Genomic DNA, 26,901 nt, shown 5'->3' on the forward strand with positions numbered 1-26,901 from the left:
TACATTAAATTAATACCTTTAAAAAGTATTATGAAAATAACACAGTAAAAGAAATTTTAAAGAACAGAAATGCAATAAAAATGTGTCTCCTTTCAACCTTTGACCTATCACTTCCTCCAGCTTTTCCCTTATTTAACTGTGAGAGGTATTCTCTATTAGCAGTTACTTATCCCCTTCCCATTATATTCACTCAATCCCCTTCCCATTATATTCCCCTTCCCATTATATTCATTCCCTTTATATTCACATACACATACGTGTGTATATATGTGTATATACACACTGTTCTTAAAGCAGGAACACACTATACACATGGGTCTGTGAACACGTGGGATTATATAATATGTACATACTCTGCAATATGTCTGACATTCACTAAATGTGAGAACAGTACACTTTTTTAAAATATATTGTTACGTAAATCTATTATTCTTCAAATTTTTTAAATGTTTAGTCATTATTTTAACAGCTTTATTGAGATATAGTTAATATACAGTGCAGTTGACTTATAATATACGTCAGTTTTTAGTTTATTCACTGATATGTGCAACCATCACCCAGCCAGTAGAACACTTTTATCTCCTCTACAGGAAACCTCATATCATGTAAGCTATCACCTCCCTATCCCATTACCCCCCACCCTCAGCACTAGGCAACCACTAATCTACTTTCTTTCTTGATAAATTTACATATTCTGGACACCTGATAAAAAATGGAATCTGATCTTTCATGACTCATCTATGGTGTAGCAACATGTTCTTTCCTTTTTATGGCCAAATACGCCATTATATAAATACACTGCATTTCATTTATTCATTCATCAGTTAATAGACATTTTGTTTTTTTCCACCTTTCCAGCAGTGGAATTGTTGCCATACTGTTTTCCAAAGTGATTTGTATTCTCACCAGCTGTGTGTGAGGGTTTTCATTTCTCCCCATTTTCAACAACGCTTTTATCTGACTTTGTGTTACTTGCCATCCTAGTGGCTGCGAAGTATTTCATTGTGATTTTAATTTGCATTTCCCTATTGGCTAATGATGTCAAGCATCATTTCATGTGCTTGCTGGCCATTTGCATATTTTCTTTGGAGAAATGCCTATTCATATCCTTTGCCTACTTTTAAATTAGGTTATTCATCTTTATTGTTAAGTTGTATGAGTTCTCTGTATATTGTAGAAATAAGTCCCTTCCATGATTTGCAATTTTCTCCCATTCTGTGTATTGTCTTTTCACTTTCTTGATGGTGTCTTTTAAGCACAAGTTTTTTATTTGGCTGAAGTCCAAACTCTATGTATTTTTTCTTTTATTGCTCTTGCTTTTGGTGTCCTAAGAAACAGTTTCTAACTCTGAGGTGAGGTCATGAAGATTTACCCCTATTTTTTCTCCTAAGAGTTATATAATATTAGTTCTTATATTCTAGTCTTTGATCTTTCATCCATTCTGATGCAATTTCTATATCATGGCATGAAGTAAGGATCCAACTTCATTCTTTTGCATGTGGCTATCCAAGTATCCCAGCACCATTTGTTGAAAAGACTTTTTCTCCTCACTGAGTGATTTTGGCACCCCTGTAAAAAACCAGTTGACCGGCCGGGCGCGGTGGCTCACGCCTGTAATCCCAGCACTTTGGGAGGCTGAGGCGGGTGGATCACCAGGTCAGGAGATCGAGACAATCTGGCTAACACGGTGAAACCCCATCTCTACTAAAAACATAAAAAAATTAGCTGGGCATCGTGGTGGGCTCCTGTAGTCCCACCTACTTGGGAGGCTGAGGCAGGAGAATGGCGTCAACCCAGGAGGCGGAGCTTGCAGTGAGCCGAGATCGTGCCATTGCACTCCAGCCTGGGCGACAGAGCCAGACTCCATCTCAAAAAAAAAAAACAGTTGACCATAAACGTGTGGGTTCATTTCTGGACTCTCAATTCTTTTCCATTGTTCTATATGTTCTTTATGCCAATACCATATGGTCTTAATTACTATAATTATTTTATTATTAAATTGGGACATGTGAGTTCTCCTGCTTGGTTCTTTTTCAAGATAGGCTTCACTATTTAGAGTCTCTTGAAATTCTAAGTAAATTTTAGAATCAGTTTGTCAATTTCTACATAGAAGTCAACTGGAATTCTGATAGGAATTGCATTAAAATATTTTCCTACACACTTGATTTTTTAAAAAACTGAAAACAGAACTAAAGGGTATATAATGAAAAATTCCCCTCACTAGAGATAACTAGTTTCTCAAACAGTTCATTTTGTATTCTTCTAGAATTATGTCTCTTTTTTTTTGTCTTTATCTCTTTGAGAGAATTCCATGTCAGCAGGGTCTGCTTTTTAAGAAATGGCTGCATAGTATTGCGTACCATGCTATCTAACCAGTCCATTCTTGATAGACCTTAAGTGGTTGCTAATCTTGTTTTTATGAACAGTGCTGCAATAAAAATCCTTGTGTTCACATAGTTGTACCCATGTCCAAGTATCTTGGCAGACTGTGAGATTACTAGGAGTGAAACTGCTGTGTCCAAGGATATATGTGTTTTTAATTTTGATAGATGTATCATGTAGGCTTGGTTATGTTGCAGTAACAAACCATGTCTTAAAAACAACAAAGATTTATTTCTAGCTCACATTTCCTGTCCCATATAGATTAGCTGGTGGCCTCTGTTCTCCATCACCCTCACCAAGGGACCCAGGTTAAGGGAAGCTCCATCTCTGTGCTTCTGTGACCAAGGAAACATAGTGAGTGAGCAGTGGCTCCTTAAGCCTCTGCCTCAACACATGTTACTCTGTAGCTGAAACAAAGCACACAGCCACACCTAATTCAGCAGGAACAGGGAGGCACAGTTCTACCACATACCTGGGAGACAGAGAGCCAGAAGAATGTGGGGAAGGACACTAATGACTGCCAATAAATGTTGCCAATTTCAATTTTGAGGCTCTCTCTAAAGAGATTTTACCAGTTTATACTCCCATACTTATAAATGGGGAACATTTTTGGTAACATTTATAAGAATATTCTTTCCTCCTTCCCTTCCCCACTCATCATATTTTGTAGGTGGTTGAAAAAACTATATCTAGTCAGTTTAATAGGTAAAAATATATTGTTGCTTTGGGTTATTTAAATTTTCATCTTTTTCTTGGGAGCTTAATTTGCATATTTAAATGCGATTGAGGTTGAACATCTTTTCATGTGTTCTTTTTCCAGCCATTTGTATTTCTCATCTTATGAACTTGCCTATTTCTGTAAAATGCCTAGTCTATTCTTTCTACTTTGTTACTACCTTTTACTTAGTCAATAAAATTTTTCTGCCTTATTAATTTTTTACTTTTACATATTCAGACTTCTCAGAATTTACTCTTATGGCTTCTGGGTTTTGTGTCTTATTTAGAAAGCCTTTCTGTATTCCAAGATTTTGAAAAAAGAATAACGGAAATCTTTTTTTTTTTTTTTTTTTTGAGATCGAGTCTCGCTCTGTCACCCAGGCTGGAGTGCAGTGGTGCAATCTCGGCTCACTGCAACCTCTGCCTCCCAGGTTCAAACAATTCCCCTGCCTCCTCGGCCTCCCCAATAGCTGGGACTACAGGCATGCGCCACCACGGCCAGCTAATTTTTGTATTTTTAGTAGAGACGGGGTTTCATCACGTTGGCCAGGATGGTCTCAATCTCTTGACCTCGTAATCCACCTGCCTCAGCCTCCCAAAGTGCTAGGATTACAGCTGTGAGCCACTGCACTCAGCCCCAGAAATCTTATGGTATATTTTCTCTTTAGTATTACCTTGAAACCATATTGAACTGGTCTCATGGCATCCCTTCAAAACTTGAACATATCCTCTTTTAAAGTGTAAACCTGGCCAGGCATGGTGGCTCATGCCTGTAATCCCAGCACTTTGGGAGCCCGAGGCGGGTAGATCACCTGAGGTTGGGAGTTAGAGACCAGCCTGACCAACATGGAGAAACCCCGTCTGTACTAAAAATACAAAATTAGCTGGGCGTGGTGGCACATACCTGTAATCCCAGCTACTGGGGAGGCTGAGGCAGGAGAATCGCTTGAACCTGGGAGGCGGAGGTTGCGGTGAGCCAAGATCACGCCATTGCACTCCAGCCTGGGCAACGAGAGTGAAACTCTGTGTCAAAAAAAAAAAAAAAAAGGTATAAACCTTTCTAAGCCATAAACGCTCCCGCGTCGCATAATGATTCATCCAGTTATATTGTTTTGAGGCTCTTTTGGTGCCTCTAGGCCTGTTTTCATTCTGTCTAAAATAAAAGTTTTAGATTATATCTTAGTGCTGTAACATTACATGCAGAATCTTAATTATGTAAAATAAAGGCCAGCAAATTATTATCTAGCAAGATGTCTCACCAGTTATGTTAAAATGACTAAAATTCATCTCTTAGTAAGTTCTTAAAAATAATTATAGAGATTAAGCATCATTCCTCATACTTTTGTTTTACATCTATTGCCCAAATTATGGGCCCAATTGCAGCACTGTTACAAGATCTGATTTCAAATTGCCTTTAAAAATGACAAAATAGATTAAAAGTTTGCTTTAAAGTTATAATTGCCATCTTTGAATCTTTTATGACTCAGTCACCAAATAAGTGACTATGGTAATACAGTGATGTATAAAACAGATGTGATTCCTGTTGTCAACAAAGTTACAGCCTAGAAAAATCTTGATTTATTCTAGAAGCTGACATTGTACTTTCCTAGGTACAATGACTTAAGTATGACTTAGGCTTGTTCCTGATTTAGACATGTAAAATTGTCATTACAGACAAAAAACAAAAAGATACCAGAAGTAAGTACCTATTAGGTTTTTCAATAGCAAAATTTTTCTTTTTTCGTTTAAACAAGCCTAAAATCTTTGTATCTGCAAGTCCCTAGTATATTTTCCAATGACATATGTCTTTTTTCAGTAAGCAAACTCTCGTGTTTTTGTTTTTAAACTTCTGGAGAAATTTGACATTATTTACAGTAAAAAAATAACTAAAATTAATAAAACTAACACTATCTGGAACTTCAAGTGTGTTTTTTAAATTTCAAATAAAATTGAGTAACGAAGAAATTTTCTCCATTGTTCATGAGCTGACAAAAGTTGGGTAAGTACTGAGCTTTCTGTATAAATCATTTAGAATGCTTATAGCAGTGGTTTAAGAGCCCTGGTGCTTGAATTCACTTAGTACTCACTTGTTTTTAACAACAACCACAAGAGAGAGTTGCATGCTTAAATTACCTTTATCCATTAAAATTTAACTTTGAAAGAGGATTTAAAAGATACTGAATATTTTTTTCTTTACCTGTAATTCCTTCATCATCTGTTCACTGCAAAGCCCAGTCATTTATCTGTTTTCCTTGGAATTTTTAATTGTTGTTGCTGTTGTTCTCTGCCTTTATCATATCCTTTCAGCATCTCCAAGATACCATCAGTTCATTTTTCCTGGAGTCTTCTCTTCCCTGTTATAAATTAGTCACCATTCTTGGATCTTATATTATCTTCCTTCTTGGTTTATGCCTTCAATTTGCTAGAACATGTCTTTAAGTATTTTCCTAATGAGACTTGGGAGGTAAATTCTCTTAAGTCCTTAAATATCTGGAAATCCCCTCATATTTTTAGCTGGACATAGAATTCTTGGTTGAATATCATTTCTGCAGAGAAAAATATAGTGATTTCCTTATCACTGAGGAAATCTGATGTCAGTATGATTCTTGTACCTTTGTATGTAATCTACTTTTTTTCTTTCTGGAAATTTTTAAGATCTTTCTTTGTCTTTAGTAGTCTGAAATTTTACAATGGTGTATAGGGTTTTTTTTTTAATCATCCTGTCCCACATTTAGTGGACTCCTCCATTTTAGAGGCTAGTGTGTCCCTTCAGCCCTGGGAAATTCTTTTCTGATCCCCACTATGGTTTCTCCATTGTCTCTAGACCTCCTCTTGTTCAGCTATTTAATGTCCGGAACGAGCTTTCTATCTGTTTCTCGTTACATCTTCAGTATATTTCACGTCTTTGTCTTTCTTGGGGGTGTCAGTGTCAGGGGCAGGGTGTCACGGTTGCCCAGGCTGTGGAGTACAGTGGTGCTATCTCAGCTCACTGTAGCCTCGACCTCCCAGGCTCAAGTGATCCTCCCGCCTCAGCGTCTCGAGTAGCCGAGACTACAGGCGTGCGCCACCATGCCTGGCTAATTTTTTAATTTTTTTGTAGAAACAGCATCTCCATTTGTTGCCCAGGCTGGTGAAACTCCTTGGCTGAAATGACTGTCCCTCCTAGGCCTCCGAAAGTGCTGGGATTACAGGCTTGAGCCATCATACCCGGCCCCTCCTTGTCTTTCCATTCTGTATTTTAGGAGATTTCCTTAAATTTTTTTCCAACTCACATATGAAATTTTCATTTTGGCAGTGATGTTTTTAATTTCCGAGAGCTAGTTCTCTGATTCCTTTTCGAGGAAGATTGTTGTTTTATGGGTAAAATAGTGTCTTAAATCTCTTAATGATATTAATCAGAATTTAAGTTCTTGTCTCTCTGCTATGTTGTCTTCACTTAATCTGGATTTAGTTTTTTTCTTTGTTTATGCAGACCTTTCACATTCATATCAGATTTTCTTTTTTTTTGACAGGGGGGTGCGGGGGTGGACAGGGTCTCACTTTGTCGCCCAGACTAGAGTGCAGTGGCGCAATGTCAGCTCACTGCTCCATCCGCCTCCCAGGTTCAAACAATTCTCCTGCCTCAGCCTTCTGAGTAGCTGAGATTACAGGCACACGCCACTACCACCTGGCTGATTTTTGTATTTTTAGTAGAGATGGGGTTTCACCATGTTGGCCAGGCTGGTCTTGAACTCCTGACCTCAAATGATCCACCTGCCTTCATATCAGATTTTCTTTAACTATGAGGTAATCCTTAAACCTACAGCTACCTTCCCTTTAGGATGGGGAGAGGTTGACTATTCCGTATACAGATAGCTAATTAAGCCTCTGTGTTCTGGCCCTTTCCTAACTCCTGCCTTCTGTTGTTACCTACATTTTCCGAAGTCAAGGTTTCTGCAGGGCAGATGAGGTGCCATTTTGTCTACAGCACCCTCCTTGTCCATGAGACTTCAGCTTTCTCCACTCCTTCATTCGGCTGTCATTTCATCTGCTTCTAGCCTTCCAGAAACTTATTGACTTCTGTTGTGAATTAATTGCCTTCTTTTTCTTAATTGTTGGTGGATTGTACCTTTTTCATTCATACCTCATTTTTATGGGGTTTCAGGAGATAGAAGATTTTTTCATTTAGTGGAGGCTAATTAGAGCAAAAGTGTCTCTGCTGTTTAATTATCTACTAACATTGTTTCATAATGAGTCTAATCACATTGTTTCATAATGGACAAATATTGGGTATTATTTTGTATACTCAAGGTTAAACTTGCAGACAAAACTCACAGCTAGAGAAGAGTTTCGACTTTAGCTGAATTTTTACAATGATTTTTAGAAATTCACTTTGACCCCTTTTTTTCCCTGTAATTCATCTTTCTCAGATTCCTGTCTAAAAATCTCAAACCACAAATGAAAAGTGAACTAAACATAAAAATTCAGCCACTTAGAAGAAAAAATTGCTAAGAAATAGAGAACCACTTTCCTAGTACATTCATAGCATTTTTAGCTTGTTTATAACAGCCATACCTAGACAACCAACTAGGTATGTCATTTCTAAGTAATATAGTCATTATAACTAAAATTTTGTTTAAAGTGGAAAGAAATGCCTCATAAATAAGTTGTAAGTAATTGTAAATGGATTTGCAATATTTTACTTTAGAGTTTCAGACTGATCATAAGAGATACTTTGCCTTTACTCCCAAAGGTAAGCCACATCCTCAGCCATTGCAAAAACCCCTTTGTGAATTTCTAAGGATGCAATACTTATACAGAAATATACTGAAGAATTTACTCTTTAACCTCAAAACACCTCACAACCATGTGTAGCAACTGTGGCTCTTTCAAGTCTCCTAAATCATCATTGATTCAGATTTCTGCCTGCTGTTAAAGTCTGTCTCCTACTAATATTGGCCTTCTGTGTATCTCTTAAACTCTATGATTTACTTTCTTGTTTTGATAGAAACATTAGGAATATGGGATTGGGGATTGCTGGTGGAGCTGTGACTGAGAATGCTCAACCTTATCCTGGAATGTATACTTTATGATGTATTCGTTGGAAAATAAATTAGATTATTTTTATGATTTTCCATGCAGAGTTGTATACTAGCATTTTTTCCTTTTATCATTAAGTAAAGAACATCTTTATCTCATATGTTTTGCCCTAAAGTCAGATTTTTTTCTGAAATAATTATATGAAATTTTTCTAGCTGCCCTCAAAATTTTCTTTCTTTGGTTTTCAGCACTTTGACTGTGATGTGTCTAGGTGTTTTAGCATTATTTGGTGATCTATGGGCTTCTTAGATCTGTGATTTGTTGTATTTCATTAATGTTGGAAAATTTTTGGTCTTTATCACCTCAGATATTTCTCCTGCCTTTTTTTCTCCTCTTTTGCCAATTACACATAGACTGTTTGATACTATTCTGCAACTCTTAAGGTTTTTTTGTTCTTTTTTTCACTTGTTTCTTGGTGTGTTCAGTTTGGGTAATTTCTGTCGTCAAGTTCACTGATTCTTCTGTGTCCAGTGTACTAAGTCTGTCCAAGGAATTCTTTATCTCTGATAAGAATTTTTTATTTCTAGCCATATTTTTTATTTCTAGCATTTGACCCTTTCATGGTTTCCACCTCTCTCCTCAAATTGTGAATCTTTTTTTTTGCATGCTGTCCACCTTTTAAACTAGATCCTTTAACATATTAATCATAGTTAAATCTTTAAGTTTTCTGTCAGGTAATTCCAGCTGCATCATCTTTGAGTATAGTTCTATTCATCACTTTATCTCTTGATGATGAATTCCATTTTTCTCCTGCTTGTCTCATAATTTTTTATTGAATGCCACACACTGTGTGTAAAGGAACAGAGGAGACTAAAGTAAATGGTATTTGCACCCAGAAATGAGGACATCTCTTTTTCTTTCAGGTTATTATGAGGCATTGCATCAGTTTAGTCAGGAGTGGAGCTGGGTTTGGGTTTTGTTGTTGCCTTCAGTGCACCACAGTCTTCAGATACTTCCAGCAATTGACTGCTATTACTTTATGCTTCTTAGAGTAGTGCCTGAAGTGCAAGATATTTATTTTACTTGAGTCCTTTTATTTTGAACCCGTCTGTGCTATGATAGATCTGCATTTTATTCAGAGTTCTTAATATGGTCAGCAAGGCTCTACATGATCTGGTAGAGGGCCACATAGTAAATCATTTAGGATTTTGTAGGCCACATAATCTCTGTCACAACTATTTGATTCTGCTGTTGTAAAATGGAAACAGCCATAGACAACAGGTAAACAAATGAGCAAGGCTGTATCCAGTAAAACTTTAATGGTGAAACAGGCAGTGGGCTAGATTTGGCCCATGGCCATAGTTTGCCTACCTGTTTACCCTTTGTTTAGAGTCTTTCTCTTGCCCTGCTCGCTGGCCCCAATCTCTGCTACCATGGTAATGTGAGTTCTGCAAGGGCAAGGATTTTTTCCTATTTTGTTCATGGACTTCCAAAATGCCTACAACAACATCTGACACATAGACCCTCAACTTATTAAAATAATAGATAAGTTAATTATGTTTTGAGTGTTTTTTATAAGCAGCATATAGGTGAGGTTTTACAATTCAGTCTACTGATCTCATCTCAACAGATATGTTTAATTAGGTTGCATTCATTGTGATTTCTAGTATATTTGGAATTATCCCTGTCGGGTTTTTGTTTTGTATTTCTTTCCTTTATCCCCTCCTTTCCTGCTATCTAGGTTTAATTAAATTTCCCTCATTTCTCCTTAGGTTCTGTCTTTTAACTTAGAAACTGCACATTCTGTTTTAACTTCCTTTAGTACAGATCCCTAAATACTGAACATGTATATTTGGCTTAGCAACATTTAAGTGTATTCTTCTTAAATACCTTCAAGACCTTAGAATATTTCACCTCTGATTTTTGCACTTCCAGTGTCTTGTTATTCTTTTCCAATATTTTATTTTCACTTTGTTTTAGACAATGTCTGCTGCTCCCCAGCCCTGCCATAGTCTTTTCCTTTGTTTTATTGTCAGAGTTTTTTTTTTTAGATTTACTCATCTTATTCCATTCTTTTGTATTTAATTTCCTTCTTATCAAAACATATATTTAGCAGTTATTTCAGCAGCTATCTGTGATTGTTGAATTTCCCCAGACTTTCTGGAAATACCTTTATTCATTTGTATTCTTGGATAATTTAATTAGGTGAACAAATTATTTTATCTTCTAAAATTTGTTACTTTTTTCCCTTCAATTTTGAAACATTTTCAGCCAATATCTCTTCACATCTTGCCGCTTGTCTATTCTCTCTATTGTCTCCTTCTGGAATTCTTTTCTCTCTCTGTCTCCGCCTACCCGCCCCCGAGATGGAGTCTCACTCTGTCATCCAGGCTGGAGTGCAGTGGTGTGATCTCGGCTTACCGCAACCTCTGCCTCCCAAGTTCAAGCAATTCTTCTGCCTCAGCCTCCCAAGTAGCTGGGATTACAGGCATCCACCACCAGGCCTGGCTACTTTTTGTATTTTTAGTAGAAACAAGGTTTCACCATGTTGGCCAGTCTGGTCTCGAACTCCTGACCTCAGGTGATCCACCCTTCTTGGCCTCCCCAAAGCTGGGGTTACAGGTGTGAGCCACCGCACCCAGCCTGGAATTTTTTTCTTAGATGTATGTGAGACCTTTCAACTCTTCTTTCATGTTTTCTGTCACATTATCTGTGCATTCTGGGTAACATTCTTACATCTATCTGACAGGTCACCAACTGTCTTTGTATGTAATCTACTGTAATCTGTTTGGCTTTTTCATTTCAGTGACTTTTATTTCTAGAGGTTGTTTAAAGTTCTTTTCCAAATCTGCCTTATTTTTCTCAAGATAGAATCATCCCGTGTTGTTTCTTTATAAAAAGTAGATTCAAGTATCTTCACTTCCAGTCCAGTATCCTAAAGGATGAGATTCACGTCCAGAGATAGATCACAAAAACATACACCAGTATTTGTAGTTTATTATGGTTTCCCAAGTAGTTCATTCATGCTGCAGGATTGATTGCTTATTTTGTTTCTTTAAAGATCTTGGAAGATGTTTTCACAAAATATAATCTGAATATACAAAAATATAAGTGGCAATTGGGATAATTTAATGTTAACATTTATGTGGAGTGAAATCAATCTGCCTGTTTTATTTGTTGCATACATCAAAATGGATTCAACCCATTCTACATTCCCTTCTAAAATATCTATAACATTTTCATATTAGAATGCTTCATTCATAGACCAAACATGACAAACTCTGAAGTAAGAGAGCTTGTCCTTTCCAAGGGTAGATGTGAATTAGATACAGTAAGTAGGTTAATTAAAAAGACGAAAACCTTTAGAGAAGCTGTAACCTAAAAATGTTGTCTTCATTCATAAAGTGAATTTCTCCAAATCCTAGAAAACATTTAAAAAGTGGCATTTGTTTAAATAACTAAAACAATTTTGCTGTTAAAATTTTTGGAATTTGGCCAGGCACAGTGGCACAAGCCTCTAATCCCAGCACTTTGGTAGGCCAAGGCAGGCGGATCACCTGGGGTCGAGAGTTCGAGACCAGCCTGACCAACATGGTGAAACCTCGTCTCTACTAAAAATACAAAATTAGTGGGGTGTGGTGGCAGTTGCCCATAATCCCAGCTACTTGGGAGGCTGAGGCAGGAGAATCACTTGAACCCAGGAAGCAGAGGTTGCAATGAGCCGAGATCGCGCCATTGCACTCCAGCCTGGGCAACAAGAATAAAACTCCGTGTCAAAAAAAAAAAAAAATTGAAATTTTAAATGCCTAAACTTACAATATTTTGTTTTAATGTAGCTTTGGGATTTTTGACAAATTGTTGTTTGTTTTTCTAAGTCTGCTTAGAGGTTAATTGATTAAAGTTGGGTGGGTCCTCATGTTTCCTAATATGTGTTGCAGCTCTTTTGGTACACCAGAAGGCCAGAATGGAACGACTTCAAAGAGAACTTGAGATTCAAAAGAAAAAGCTGGATAAATTAAAATCTGAGGTTAATGAAATGGAAAATAATCTGACTCGAAGGCGCCTGAAAAGATCAAATTCTATATCCCAGATACCTTCCGTAAGTCTTTATGTAACTTGTGATCTCTGTGCTTGAACATGAGAGTAGGCCATCTAACATAAGCATAATATCTCTACCTAGTTTTCTTCAGATGTTCTTAACGCTTGTTTTTCTGTCCTTACTTTCTCCTGCCAAACTCCATTCTTTATTAACTAATGACTAAGAATTCAGTGCAAATCTTACTTACATAGAATTATTTTTCAGCTTGAAGAAATGCAGCAGTTGAGAAGTTGTAATAGACAACTCCAGATTGACATTGACTGCTTAACCAAAGAAATTGATCTTTTTCAAGCCCGAGGTAAAGTTCAGTGTATTTGTAGCTGAAACTCATCATATTTAATTCACCAGCAGTTTTCCTGTGGCTAAAAACAGACTTGTCAATCATAATCTTACTGTCTCAGAACATGTGGCTTTGGAGCCAGATAGACTTTTAAGAATATATTTAAAAAGTCACCCCATCTCAATGGCACTATCTTAACTGATAAAATATAGAAGATAATAAAAATAAGGTTTATACATTCTTTAGACAATGACAGTTTCTTATACTTGAGCTATTAATGACAAGCAATGATTTCTTATAGTAAATAATGTTTACAATTTAATTCAGTTCCATAGAGAACTTAAAAGGAAATGTTATCACTTAAACCTAATTCTGAAGTTGGATAAATAATAAAAAGATATAAAATGGAAAAGACAGGAAGGGGAAGGAATCTAACCAAAAGAGAAGTCTTTAATCACACTTGGGACTGTGTTCTAGAATCTGTTCAACTGGAAGATGATTATTTTTATTTTTATTCTTTTTAAATGTTGATTAAGCTATTTATCTTTAAACATTCATAGAAAAATACCATAATTTAACTCTAAAGAGAAAAAGTTGGTGCTGTTCTAGAAACTACAATCCTTGAACTTACTCTTTTTGTGTAAAATTTTAACCATTCTATTACATTAGTGCAAGGTTTTTATATTTACTTGAGGTAAAGCTGTTTAGTTGCTTAAGTCCATGTTTGATCATTTAAAATTACGTTTTAAATTGTGAAATTTTAAGTTATTTTAACTTGCCACATAGAACAGGGGTCTACTTCTACTTCTGTTAATGTCTTACCAGCATTAATTTGACTTCTTTCACAATTTACCACTTACCCGTGTTTATGAGTACTACATTATACCTAAGATAATATATTTGAAATATGTTTTGAAATCTTACATATAATTCGAGATTAGAGGGACAAAACAAATGAAAAGCATTTCTTATAGCGTTTTTTTTTTTTTTTTTAAGAAAGACTTGTTTTAAAAAGTAAAGTTGTTTTTGAGCTATAAGCATTGATATATTTACTTTTTATATATTTCAGGACCACATTTTAATCCCAGCGCTATTCATAACTTTTATGACAATATTGGATTTGTAGGTCCTGTGCCACCAAAACCCAAAGGTTAGTGTATCCATTAAATGTGAAAACTGTTACTTTTGAAAAGCAAAATTTTAGAAAATTTTTCCTGTTCAGCAACCTTCCTCTCTAGAATTGCTTCAAACTTTGGCATTCTTAAATGAATTCATTAAGAAGATGTTTGTTTTCATTTACATGCTTGGGGTTGGGAAGGATGCAAAGATGTAATATTCTTAGCTTTTTAAAAGTAATATGCACAAGCTTAGGAATCACTATTCCCAACCAGTAATAGCAAGTCTTGGTTAAAAAACAATTACTAAGTAGAAAAATTTGTATCATTTAAAACTTTAGACAAAATGATAAGGAAGATACCTTAGGGAAGTTCCCCTTCCATGAATATTTAGTTTAATTTATATATAACTTTAATCAAAATTCCAGATGAGTAGTTTTCTACCTTCTATCATTTTACATCATTGATATTCTCAGAATATATGCACACCAAACTAAGACATGTCAAAGTATATCTGTGTGTTTTGATCCAGGCATTAAAATGTGTGTAGAAATGGAAACAGGTACATAAATATCACTGCTGAAGGTAAAAATATAGACATATTTACAGATTAACACTTAAGCGTGGTATATAATTTACTTTCAACTCTAATAAGAAAGTTAAAAGGTAAAAATGTGTTAATGGATACATAATATTAAAAGAAGAAAACTGCAAGAGCACAAAAGTGTGGGAGGGTGGAGGTTGTAAAGATGCAGTAGTATTTTTGTATGCAAATGAAGTTAAGTTGTTATCACCTTAAAATAGAAGAGTATAACCAAATATAATCAAAGTAAATTATGATTAAACGTCATCGAATAACAAAGAAAGACAATAAGAGGAAAAGAGGAGCAAAACAGTTGTCAAATAGACAGGAAGCAACAAACTGGCAATAGTAAGTCCTCACTTATTAGTAATTACCTTAACTGTAAGTGGATTAAACTCACCACTCACAAGGAGTTGTATGAATGGATTTTAAAAACAGGATCTGGCAGCAGCCAATGGGAGGCCCCAACAGCTCGTGCTGGTGCACACAGCGGGAGGGTAGGGAGCCCATGCTGTGCACGCACCCTCTCCCTCATCCGCCGTCACCTCCTGCTGCTCCTCCTTCTGCTTGTGTACTCGTTCGTTAGGTGCGGACCCGCCACCTCTTTTGTGAAGCAGCAGCTGAGGAGACTCTGGTGCTTGCCATGGCCGACGAAAAGCCCACACAGAAGGAGTCAAGACTGAGAACAAGAATCATATTAATTTGAAGGTGGCAGGACAGGATGATTCTGTGGTGCAGTTTAAGATTAAGAGGCAGACACCACTTAGTAAACTAATGAAAGCCTATTGTGAATGACGGGGATTGTCAGTGAAGCAGATCAGATTCTGATTTGATGGGGAACCAATCAGTGGAACAGACACACCTGCACAGTTGGAAATGGAAGATGAAGATACAATTGATGTGTTTCAACAGCCTACCGGAGGTGTCTACTGAAAAGGGAACCTGCTTCTTTACTCCAGAACGCTGTTCTTTAAAGACCAAGATTATTACATTCTCAATTAGAAAACTGCAATTTGGTTCCACCACATTCTGACTACTACAGTATAGTTTTCTCTATTCTTTTGTTTCGCCCTTCCACATTCCTTTATTATACATGAAGTAACTGGTATATGTGCACAAGCATATTGCTTTTTTCTTCAAACCAAACAGCCAATGGTGTGTTTTGATTGACATCAAGTGGAGACAGGATGGGAAAAAATACTGATTCTGTGAAAATACCCCCTTTCTCCATTAGTGGCATGCTCATTCAGCTCTTATCTTCATATTCTAGTAAGTTATTTTGCTCTCACTGTTTTAACAAAAAAAAAAAATTCTCACATACCTTGTTCCGTTGGAGGATTTTCATGTTTTTCATTTATCATTGTAAAACCAAGGACAATTTTATAACTTTTGTGTACATAGCTGTTACATGTAGGGCAATCTGTCTTTAAGTAAATTACTCTAAAATAAAGAAAATCTTTAAATAAATTACTCAAAAAAAGAAAGAATCCTAGAAAGTTTTCCCTTCAAGTCAGGCTTCTTATTTAAATAAACTTTTTGTTTAAAATGAAATAAGAAAAATAAAAACAGGATCCAATAATATACTATCTACAAGAGACTCATATTTAAAGACACACATAGGCAGAAAGTGAAGGGATGGAAAAAGATTTTATATAAATGGTAGCTAAAAGAAATCAAAAGTGGCTATAATTATATCAGAAACAATAGATTTTTTGGATGGTAAAAGGATCAATTCCACAGAAAAATATAAAAATTATAAATATATACACACCCCACATCAGATTACATTAGTATGTAAAGCAAATATTGACAGATCTGAAGACAGAAATTGACAGCAATAGTAGGAGACTTCAATACCCCCCTTACAATAATAGAATATCCAGGCAGAAAATGAATAAAGAAACAGCTGATTTGAACAAAATGTTAAACCAAGTGGATATAGCAAACACAGAACTCTCTGTCAACAGCAAAAAAATATACATTCTTCCCAGGCACACACGGAACATTCTGTAGGGTAGATCATATGTTAGTTCACAAAACGAGTTTAAGCAAACCTAAGATAGGAATCATTCCATGTATTTTTTCTAACCACAGTGGAATAAAACTAGAAGTCAGTAACAGCAAAAAAACCATAAAATTTGTGGAAAATTAAACACATTCTTGAATAGTCATTGAGTCAAGAAGGAAATCAAAAGGGAATCTTAACAGTATCTTCAGACAAAAATGAAAACATAGCATACTAGAACCTATGGGATGAAGCAAAAGCAGTACTAAGAAGTAAGTTTCTAGAGATAAACAATACGTACATTAAAAAAGAGAAAGATCTCAATTATACCTCAGGGAACCAGTAGAAGAACAACAAGCTAAGCCTAATGTTAGCATAATGAAGAAAATAATAAGGATTAGAGCAAAAATAGAGAATTTAAAAACAACAGAAAAAGAAATAGTAAAACTAAGAGGTTTTTTTAAAAATCAACAAGATTGACAAACCCTTAGCTAGATAAATTGAGAAAAAAAGAAGACACAGTCAGAAATGAAAATGAAGACAACAGATGCCTCAGAAATAAAAGGATCATAAGGGAATATTAGGAACAATTTTATGCCAACAGACTAGATAACCTAGAAAAAAATAGATACATTCCTATCCAAAAAAAATTGATACCACCTATTAAAGCTGAATCAAGAAGAATTAGAAAGCCTGAATAGGCCAATAACAAATAAGGAGATTGAATCAGTAATCAAAAATCTCCCAACAAATATCCAGCATGGATTTAGAAATTTAAAAAAAAATTCCCAACAAAGAAAAGTCCAGAACTGGATGGCTTCATGAGTGAATTCTGTCAAACACTCAAACAAGAATTAATACCAGCCCTTATTAAGCTCTTCCAAAAATGAGAAGGGGGAACACTTCCAAACTCATTCTGAGGCCAGCCTCACCCTGGTACCAAAACCAGACAAAGACACTACAACTAAAGAAAACTACAGACCAATATTACTGATGAACATAGACACAAAAAGTCCTCAGTAAAATACTGGCAAACCAAACTGAGCACATTAAAAGGACCATACACCATGACCAAGTGGGGTTTATCTCTGGGACTTGAGGATGGTTCAACATACACAAATCAGTTAATGTGATACAGCACACACATTGAAGTAAAATGAAAGGAATAACCATGTAGTCATCTTAATAGATGCTAAAAAGCATTTGAAAAAGTTCAGCATTTATTCATAATTAAAACTCTCAGGCTGGGCACACTGGCTCACACCTGTAATCCTAGCACTTTGAGAGGCTGAGGCGGGTGGATCACCTGAGGTTGGGAGTTTGAGACCAGCCTGACCAACATGGAGAAACCCCATCTCCACCAAAAATACAAAATTAGCCTGGCTTGGCAGTCCATGCCTGTAATCTCAGGTACTCAGGAGGCTGAGGCAGGAGAATCGCTTGAATCCGGGAGGCAGAGGTTGCGGTAAGCCAAGATCACGCCATTGCACTCCAGCCTGGGCAACAGGAGTGAAACTCTTGTCTTAGAAAAAAAAAATATATATATATATGTATGTATGTATACACACACATACACATATAGAAGGAACTTAACACAATAAAGGCCATATATAAAAACCCCATAGGTAATATAATCAACGGAGAAAACCGAAAGCTTTCCCACTAAGATCTGGCACAAGCAAGGGTACCATTCTTGCCACTTATTTTCAACGTAGTACAGGAAGTTCTAATGTAGTATCCATTTTTGTGTTGCTGTAAAGGAATACCTGAGGCTTGGTAATTTACAAAGAAAAAAGGTTTAATTGGCTCACAGTTCTGCAGAAAGCATGTCACCGATATCCACATGCTTTCTGTACAGGAGGCATGTCACTGACATCTGCTCAGTTTCTGGAGAGGCTTCAGGGAACTTTTATTCATGGTAGAAAGTGAAGCAAGCAAACAGAGGCATGTCACATGGTGAGCGAGACGGTGGGAGGTGCCACACCTTTTAAACAGCCAGATCTTGCATGAACTCAGAGCAATATCTCACTCATTATTGAGAAACCTGCACCAAGGTATTCATGAAGGATCCACCCCCAGGACCCAAACACCTCCCACCAAGCCCCACTTCTAACACTGGGGATTACATTTCAATATAAGATTTGGAGAGGACAAACATCCAAACTATATCACCTAGCCAGAGCAATTAGACAAGAAAAATAAAGATATCCAAATCAGAAAGGAGGAAGTAAAATTATCTCTGTTTGCAGGTGACATGATCATACATGTTGAAAACCCTGAAGACTCCACCAAAAACTGTTAAAAGTGATAAATGAATTTAGTAAAATTGCAAGACACAAAAACAATGTACAAAAGTCAATTGTGTTTCTATACACAAGGAACTATCAAAAAAGGAGATCAAGAAAACAGTCCCATTCACAATAGCAAGAAGAATACTTAGGAATACACTGAAAATTATAAAAGATTGATGAAGGAAATTAAAGAAGACACAGATAAATGGAAACATAGCCTGTGTTTATGGATTGGAAGAATTAATATTAAAACATCCTTACTACCCAAATTAGTCTACAGATTCAATGTAATCCCTATCAAAATACCAGTGACGTTCTTTACAGAAACAGAAAAAAATCCTAAAATTATACGGAACCAGAAAAGACCCTGAATAGCCAAAGCAATCTTGAGTAAGAACAACAGAGCTGGAGACATCACATTCCCTGATTTTTAAAAATATTACAAAGTTATAGTAAAACAGTGTGGTACTGACATAAAAACAGACATATTGACCAATGGAACAGAATAGAGAGCCCAGAAATAAATCTGTGCATCTATGGTCAACTTATCTTTGACAAGGGTGCCAAGAACACAATGGGGAAAGGATAGTCTCTTCAGTAAATGGATATTCACATGCAGATGAATGAAATTGAACCATTACCTCACACTGTATACAAAAATAAACTCAAAATGGATTAAAAATATAAACATAAGACCTGAAACCATAAAACTCCTAGAAGAAAAAATAGGTGAAAAGCTTCTTGACCTGGTCTGGGCAGTGATAGTTTGGATATGACACCAACAGCACAGGTAACAAAATCAAAAATAGGCAAGTGGGATTACATTAAACTAAAATGCATCTACACGGCAAAGGAAATCAGCAGCAGTGAAAAGGCAACCTTCAGAAAGGGAGAAAATATTTACAAACTATATAACTCCTAAAGGGTTTATATTCAAAATGTATAAGGAACTCATGCAAATCAATAGTAATAGAAACCAATAACCAGATTTTAAAATGGGCAAAGGACCAGAATAGATATTTCTCAAAAGAAAGTATACAGATAGCCAACAGGTATATTGAAAGGTACTCAACCTCACTAATCATCAGGGAAATGCAAATTAAAACCCAGTGAGATACTACCTTACAAACTTATTGGAATGGTTACTGTGAGAAAGGTGAAAGATTACAAGCATTGATGAGGACATAGAGAAAAGAGAACCCTTGTACACTTTCATGGGAATGTAAGTTGGTGCAGCTATTATGAAAAACGGTGTGCAGGTTCAAAAACTTTAAAATTGTATTATTTTGCAATCCCACTACTGAGCATATATCCAAAGGAAATGCAGTAAGTATCTCAAAGAGGTATCTGCACTCATTTTCCTTTCAGTAATATTCACAATAGCCAAAATATGAAAACAACATAAATGTCTGTATATGGATAAAGAAAACGTAAGAGGTACACACAGACAGTGGAATATTATTCAGCCTTAAGAAAGAAGGAAATCCTGTCATTTGTGATAACATGGGTGAACCTGGAGGATGTCATGCTAAGTGACATAAGCCAGAGAAAGACAAATACTGCGTGATCTCACCTATATGTAGAATTCAAAAATGTCAAACTCCTGGAAACAGAGAGCTGAACGGTGGTTACCAGGGGCTGGGAGAAGAGGGTATGGGAAGGTTGTGGTCGAAGGGTTACAGAGTTTCAGCTATATAAGATAAATAAACTCTGGAGATCTAGTGTACAACAATGTGACTGTAGTTAACAGTAGTTTATTATATAACTGAAATTTGCTAAAGGAGATCTTAAGTGTTCTCACCACGGTGGGGGGTGGGGAGATAAGCTATATGAGGTGCTGAATATGTTAATTAACTTGATTGTAATGTTTTTCACAGTATATACATAAATCATCAAGTTGTACAGCTTATAACTTTTAACTGTCAACTATACATCAGTAAAGTTGTGGGGGAAACAAAGACAGCAAAACAAGTTTTCATTCACACAAATTCTGGAAGTCAGCAAACACGTGGTGAATCAGGTCAGCACTCATAGTGTTACATCATCCTCACTAGTGTGCTGCAACAAATACTCCAGACTTACAATTTGTTCCCTATATGTTTGTATTTTCAAATGTCTTCAGAGATAAAAATTATTTGTGTTACTTCTTCCTTCATAAGAAACATTAAGGTTTGTAGGACTAGGAAAGTATGAATTATGGATAGGAAAATGTACGTTTTTCCTGTGAAGCTGAACAGGACACCCTAAAAAAATGTATGGTTACTGTCATTGAGAAATTCAGTGTCTTACGTAGGGGAGGAAAAGGAGACGTTGAGAAAAAATTAAAACATGTTATGAATCAGGCAGTTGTTCACATGTTTACATACTGGTAGGAATACCATGTTAAATTGGGTTTTAGACAAGTGGCTGGCAAACAGTGACCCATGGACCAAATCCAGCCTGCCATCTGTTTTTGTCAATAAAGTTTTATTGCAGGAAAAGAAAAAGAAATGGGAACAAGGAAGAACTAGTGTATTACTGGTCTTTAGTTTGTTACAAGAATTTTTCACATTCTCCTTTCACATTCTAATTTTTGTGCTCTACTTCATTTTTGTTTGTTTGTTTGTTTATTTTTTTTTTTTTTTTTTTTGAGACAGAGTTTTGCTGTTGTTGCCCAGGCTGGAGTGCAATGGCGCGATCTCGGCTCACCGCAACCTCTGCCTCCCAGGTTCAAGCCATTCTCCTGCCTCAGCTTCCTGAGTTAGATGGATTACAGGCATGCGCCACCATGCCCAGCTAATTTTGTATTTTTAGTGCAGACGGGGTTTCTCCATGTTGGTCAAGCTGATCTCAAACTCCTGACCTAAGGTGATCCACCCGCCTCGGCCTCCCAAAGTGCTGGGATTACAGGCGTGAGCCACCGCGCCCAGCCTCCATTTTTATATATAATTAGGCGTAGCTCTGTCCTCATATTTTATTTAAATGTTTTTAAATATAGCTGGAATACAATGAAAAGTTATTACAGAGGATCAGAGTGAGATTAGGGCATTTGACACAGTAAGCAAATGTTCAGAGACTAGATGCTATTTGGATGTTAATTGAATAAAGCAATAGAGATGACAGCGGTATAAGCACTAACTCTTTAAAATATGCAAGATGTGTTTTTCAGACACTGAATGAGTTTCCTTAATATAATCTTCCTACTCTTGAAAAATAAGAATTTTTTCTTATGAAAAGGTTCCTCTTTTGCTTCAACATAATTTAACTTCAGAATAATAATAATCTGTTATTTTACATAAGTGAAATAAAATTGGTCTTGACAGTTGTTGAAGCGGGATGAGTACATGAATGTTCATTTTGCTGTCCTCTCTACTTTTATATATGTTTGAAATTTTCCATAATAAGTAAGAAAGGTCCAATAAAAACATCCATTACTTAGAAGTTTTTACATGAAAGATAGAAGTTTGTATGCCGGCTGTTTTGGGAGAAATAAGGAATAAATAATTTTTTGCAATAAGGCTAAAATACACATTAACTTCATGAATAGAAATTTAGTCCTTGAAGTCAGTTCTGCTTCACAATGTAGAGATTTTTTTAACAGCTAAAATTAAATGTGTTTAGACCATTCTTTGTGATCTAATTTCCTCTTTTTTCCTATTTTGGTTATTTAGTTTCCGAACACCTCTAATTAAAAAAAAAAAAAATCATAATTCTAAGTACCAAGTGAGATTATAAGAAAACCACTGGAGATTTTTCATTAAAAAAAAAAATTTTATAGATCCCTTATTGATTGCCTTAGATATTACTTAAATAATCAAAAAGATGCTGGCATTTAATAATACATTGAAGTGTAAAAAGGTACTTTCTTATGGTCACTCTTCCTAAAATTTTAACCTTTGCAGTTAAACAGAATCAACAAGGTTTTACTAAAAACGTGTCAGGTGAAAATGTTTTCTAATGCCTGAGACCAAAATTCTAGTAAGTAGGATGGATCCCCAGATTAAAACAATTATTCTATAAAATGTTTCCCAGATGTGGAATGTGAAATGATTTTACGTGGTAAAAAGTCAAAGTTTTTTAAACTGTATTTCTTTTCAGTTGTTTCAGGGCACAGTAACTGGTATTGTCAGACCCTTGATTTTTTTAGATATTTTTACTTAGGATAAGACTTAATTGGATGTTTGTTTTAAAATTATTCAGTTTGGGGAAAATACGGTATAAACACCATTCAAGTTGGTTGTGCATGTGGCAAAAATTGTGACAATGGAAAGCCAACACCTAAAGTTGAGGACTTAGCAAGAAAATTTCTGTATAATGAGTAAGAAAGGTGCTGCTAAAGGGGTACAAAATACCAAATATCACTTAATTATTTAAAATTTGTCATAATATTTGACTTCCATATTTTTATTTACTTGTTACAATAGTCTCTCTTTTAAAATAGAAAAGTTATCAGTAGGGTAGGTGGAATTTGCATATTAATATACATTGTTTTAGCATAGGTTTGATTCTTCAAATTAATAACTTTGACAGGAAAAATTCAACAATGCATGCTCCTTTTACTTTAAACCTCCCAAAATTAATTTGTAGGAATACTGTTCTAATTTCATTATGGGACCCAAATTTTTTAAAGTAGTTTTATAAATGTAATCGCTTGTTAGAGATAACGTTTGAAGAATATAATTATTCTCTGTATTTAAGATACCACTATCCATATAAACATTCTAGAACATTGGTCTCTTAGAGTTCCAGTGACCTTTATTTTATAAGAAACAAAGAGACCTAGAATGTATATGATTTATCTGAGATCACAGAGCAAAATATTCAGGAATTAGTAGCAGAGCCTGGAACAGAACTCCATTCTCACAACTCTCAATTCTAGTGTTCTTTCTACTCTACCATACCAAATGTGATTTTTAAAAATAAAGTATGGTAAAATTTTCACATAGATTTACTTCTCCAGAGTCTGTGGATAAGACGTTAGATACTAGTTTATATTTTATTTGTGTCATCCAAGGCTAACATTTTTGGCAGATAGAGAACATGAATTAACAAAAAAACTGCCCTTTCTGGTAGAAAACAAATATAAATACTACTGCAGTGTTCCCATGAAACTCTAACTTTAATGAGACTTAACGTACACTGACAGTATTGTTTTGCAGTGGGACAGCTTTTTACAATCTTGAGTGGTATTATGGGAATCTTTGCTATTAGATATCCTTTATTCTACTATAAATTGTAGGTAATGATGCTGTTTTCTCCTTTAAGGAGATTGGAGGTAATTACATCATGTTCATGTTGTATTTCCCAGAGGGAGAAGTGCCAGCTAGATAGAGGTTGGTAGTGATCAAACGTGTGTCAGTCTCAACTAGATGCTGCATTTGGGGAGCAAGCTGCTTCAGGCTGTGCACTACAAATGGTGTTTAAAGTTGCCTGTAATTTTTAGACTTTGTGATTTTTTACTTATAAAATAATTTTTTTTCTTTCTTACAGATCAAAGGTCCATCATCAAAACACCAAAGACTCAAGACACAGAAGATGATGAGGGAGCTCAGTGGAATTGTACTGCCTGTACTTTTTTGAACCATCCAGCCTTAATTCGCTGTGAACAGTGTGAGATGCCAAGGCATTTCTGAGCCAAATGGCCCTGTATCTTCTCTAAAACCACATCTAAAGTTCAAGAAACTAGTCTGTCATCGGGAAAAAGTTTCACTGCTACATAGGATTTTGTCAAATTGAAGGTGTGACAAGATGGTGTTGTGCTAATGTTAAATGTCAGCCCACAGAGCTAATAATACCTCAGTATAATGTCATGAGCAGTTGAAATTCATCACATGAAAAGTAATCTGCTGAAAGACTTGGTTGCCCACTGCCTAACTGTGTACAGTGTTACCAGTGTCCCATTATGGATAATTCTCAATATGTTAACACCTAGGTGTTCCCAATACCTTTTTCCTCTCATGTCACTACTGAATTTTGACAGGAGGAAGGAACAGAATGATAGCTTGTTTTATTTGTAAAGCTTTCAGTGAAACACTACATACACAAAGAAAAGGAACAAGGTTTAACTATTTAAGAACTGTTTGCTGCCGCATAGTGCCATTGGATAGGGGAAGAACTTCAGAAATCTGTGGTACTCTTGGCCTTGTCTTTGTCTTCCCTGAACATGTCTCCACTCTGTGAAGCCAGCATCTAGGGGCTAAAGATGCAAAGGAAAGCAGCATGCATTGTCTGTACAAATGTGCAGTGAAATACCCCAAAGCTTTTCCTACTGTACAGATCTCTCGAGTCTGCTTTAAGTGATTTCTTCTTGATTATTTTCTTATATTTCTATATGTATAGTGTAATAGCCTTTTGTTAACTAATTTTCTTTTTCCTTTTAGTAATTAAGCACGATCATGTCCCTTTTTAAGCCTTACCTGAGAGGAACAATGCCTTAAAATAAAAAAGCATTAATGAGATAAAACTATGCACAGAATAACTTTCCTCTACTTATTCTGTACTTTGCCCTCATGAGTTCCAATGTTGTGTGAAGACAGGCAGATGCTGCACAGTGAATTGCAGATGATATTACAGAAGTGATGTCTGTAGGTCACATTAAATACTGACTTGAGCAGTGGGTGACACAACACAGTGTTTTGTCTTCCACAGGGAAGCTTAAAACAAAAGATATTTTTAACCCACTGACAGAACAACAAGGTTAAGCGTCATCTGCTTGGTGTCCCACAGAACTTGCACAAGCAATTGTTATGGGGAAAGTACAGTCTCAAAACCAGCAACAGCAGCAGTACCTACAGCCCTTTTTTTGGACAGAAGTTTAAATGCTTTACTGTTGGGGCAGTCCATTTCTAATCCTGACTTGGTGACAGTATCATGTGTATTTATAAAACAAGGCTAGCCATATTTAGGACAACTGAAGAAAAGCTGGAAAAAAAGAAAAACAAGCAAACTTGAACACTGAAGCAACCTCAAGCATCTCTTTATTTTGATGATATATTTTTGTAAGGAAAATAAGTATTCAGATGTTCAGGAATGTATATAACTAAATGAAATCAAGAAAAAGAAATAACAGTGTGCATTTAAAAAGAGAATTATGAAATTATATGAGTGCTTAGAATGGGGCTAAGGGAAGTGCTGAAATAGAGCAAAGGATGGAAGATAATGTAGACTATCACCCACTGTAAATGTTTGCAAGTGGCTGTGTTTTAAATGGGATTATTACAGTTGATCTCTATGAATGTCAGAGCCTTAACTTTCAGGCTTTGCATTTTGTATATGGGAAGAAGTATGACAATCCTAGGTAATTAAACCATAAACCCAAAGCCCTTACGTTTGATGCAATTTATTTTTAAAATAGGCCTTGTTTTTCGGCTTCATCTGCAGTTCTATGTGAAGATTGGTAAATCAGTTTTTACTTGTTTTATTAATAAAACGTAATTTGGATATCTTGAGTTGATGGTTTTGTGATTTAGCTGGGTAAACTATCTTTGTAACAGATAAGTTATTTATAAAAATTAAAAAACTTATATTCTAATGTGGATTTTGTGACTTGTTTTCAGTTTGTGGGACAGGAGATAATTTATACATCAGCAGATCATTTAAGCATTAATGGAAATCAGGGAAAACTTCTTCTCTAGAGTCTCCTTGTGACATTATGACATTCAGCTGCATTTCTTGGACTGTTTTTATCAATTTCCCTAGACTTCTTTTTTCATAGTTTGTGATAGTTTTCCCTTTTTTTCCTTTGGATTTTTCAAAATTTACCCCATTGTCAAAGACAAACGTGATTTATTGGACCATTTAACCTGAAGTAAACATTTAGTTAATATTTGTTCTGTCCCTTGATGTGTAATGCAGGTCATGAGGATGGTGGTGCTTCTCTTGAAGAGAACTTTTATATTTACAGTGTTCAAAAAATTATGAAAACTCAGGTCTGTTTTTCTCAGCCTGAAAAGAACAAAGTAGTATTTGCTGATCTCCCCATGATGCAGTTGTAGAAAGGTCTGCCTTGAATGGTCTTTTAAACTTAGTAGAAAGGAAATACTCTGCCAGTGAATATGAGGACTGGACATGTTGGGCATCTGGAGACCACTTTTGGGAACTTTATTGCCCTGAAACAGAATTACAAGGGTAAGAACCTCCAATCGAAAGATGGACTTCTAAGTATTTTTTGACACAAATTATCCTTTATCTGTATGTTTAAAGGGGTTCGGGGGTAGAGGAATTGGCAGTTCATGTAAACTAGACTTCTCAGGAAAATTTTTATATTAACAAATTGTCAGCCAAATGTCTCCTGTGACAACTAATACATTAGACAAAGATGTGTGTTACATTGCAGACATTTGTGGGAAAAAAAATTGAAATTTTATTTTTCTTTTAAAATCTTGTTTAACCTGTGTCATCTTTGGTCTAATATTAATTAACTTTATATTGG

At 35.7% G+C, this 26,901-nt stretch overlaps 2 protein-coding genes across 11 annotated transcripts in view; both read left to right on the top strand.

Moving 5' to 3' along the window:
• The window catches only part of TAB2 (TGF-beta activated kinase 1 (MAP3K7) binding protein 2), a 93,970-nt gene extending 67,969 nt beyond the window's left edge, over positions 1-26,001 (top strand). For 9 of the 10 annotated variants that reach the window (XM_024247947.3, XM_054556920.2, XM_054556921.2 and 6 more), the window contains 4 exons: positions 12,057-12,217; positions 12,422-12,515; positions 13,567-13,647; positions 23,961-26,001. In XM_024247947.3, coding sequence (XP_024103715.1) covers positions 12,057-12,217; positions 12,422-12,515; positions 13,567-13,647; positions 23,961-24,103 — 479 coding nt within the window. In that variant the 3' untranslated portion in view covers positions 24,104-26,001. 10 annotated transcript variants of the gene reach the window in all.
• Positions 13,654-22,194, top strand: SUMO4 (small ubiquitin like modifier 4). Its single transcript, XM_054558286.2, is given in 2 exon segments — positions 13,654-14,856; positions 14,859-22,194. Coding segments are annotated over 2 exon segments (288 nt in total). The 5' UTR covers positions 13,654-14,838; the 3' UTR covers positions 15,129-22,194.
• Positions 26,002-26,901: the final 900 nt, after the last annotated feature.

Source organism: Pongo abelii, chromosome 5 (assembly GCF_028885655.2).
Source record: "Pongo abelii isolate AG06213 chromosome 5, NHGRI_mPonAbe1-v2.0_pri, whole genome shotgun sequence".
NCBI classification, from domain to species: domain Eukaryota; kingdom Metazoa; phylum Chordata; class Mammalia; order Primates; family Hominidae; genus Pongo; species Pongo abelii.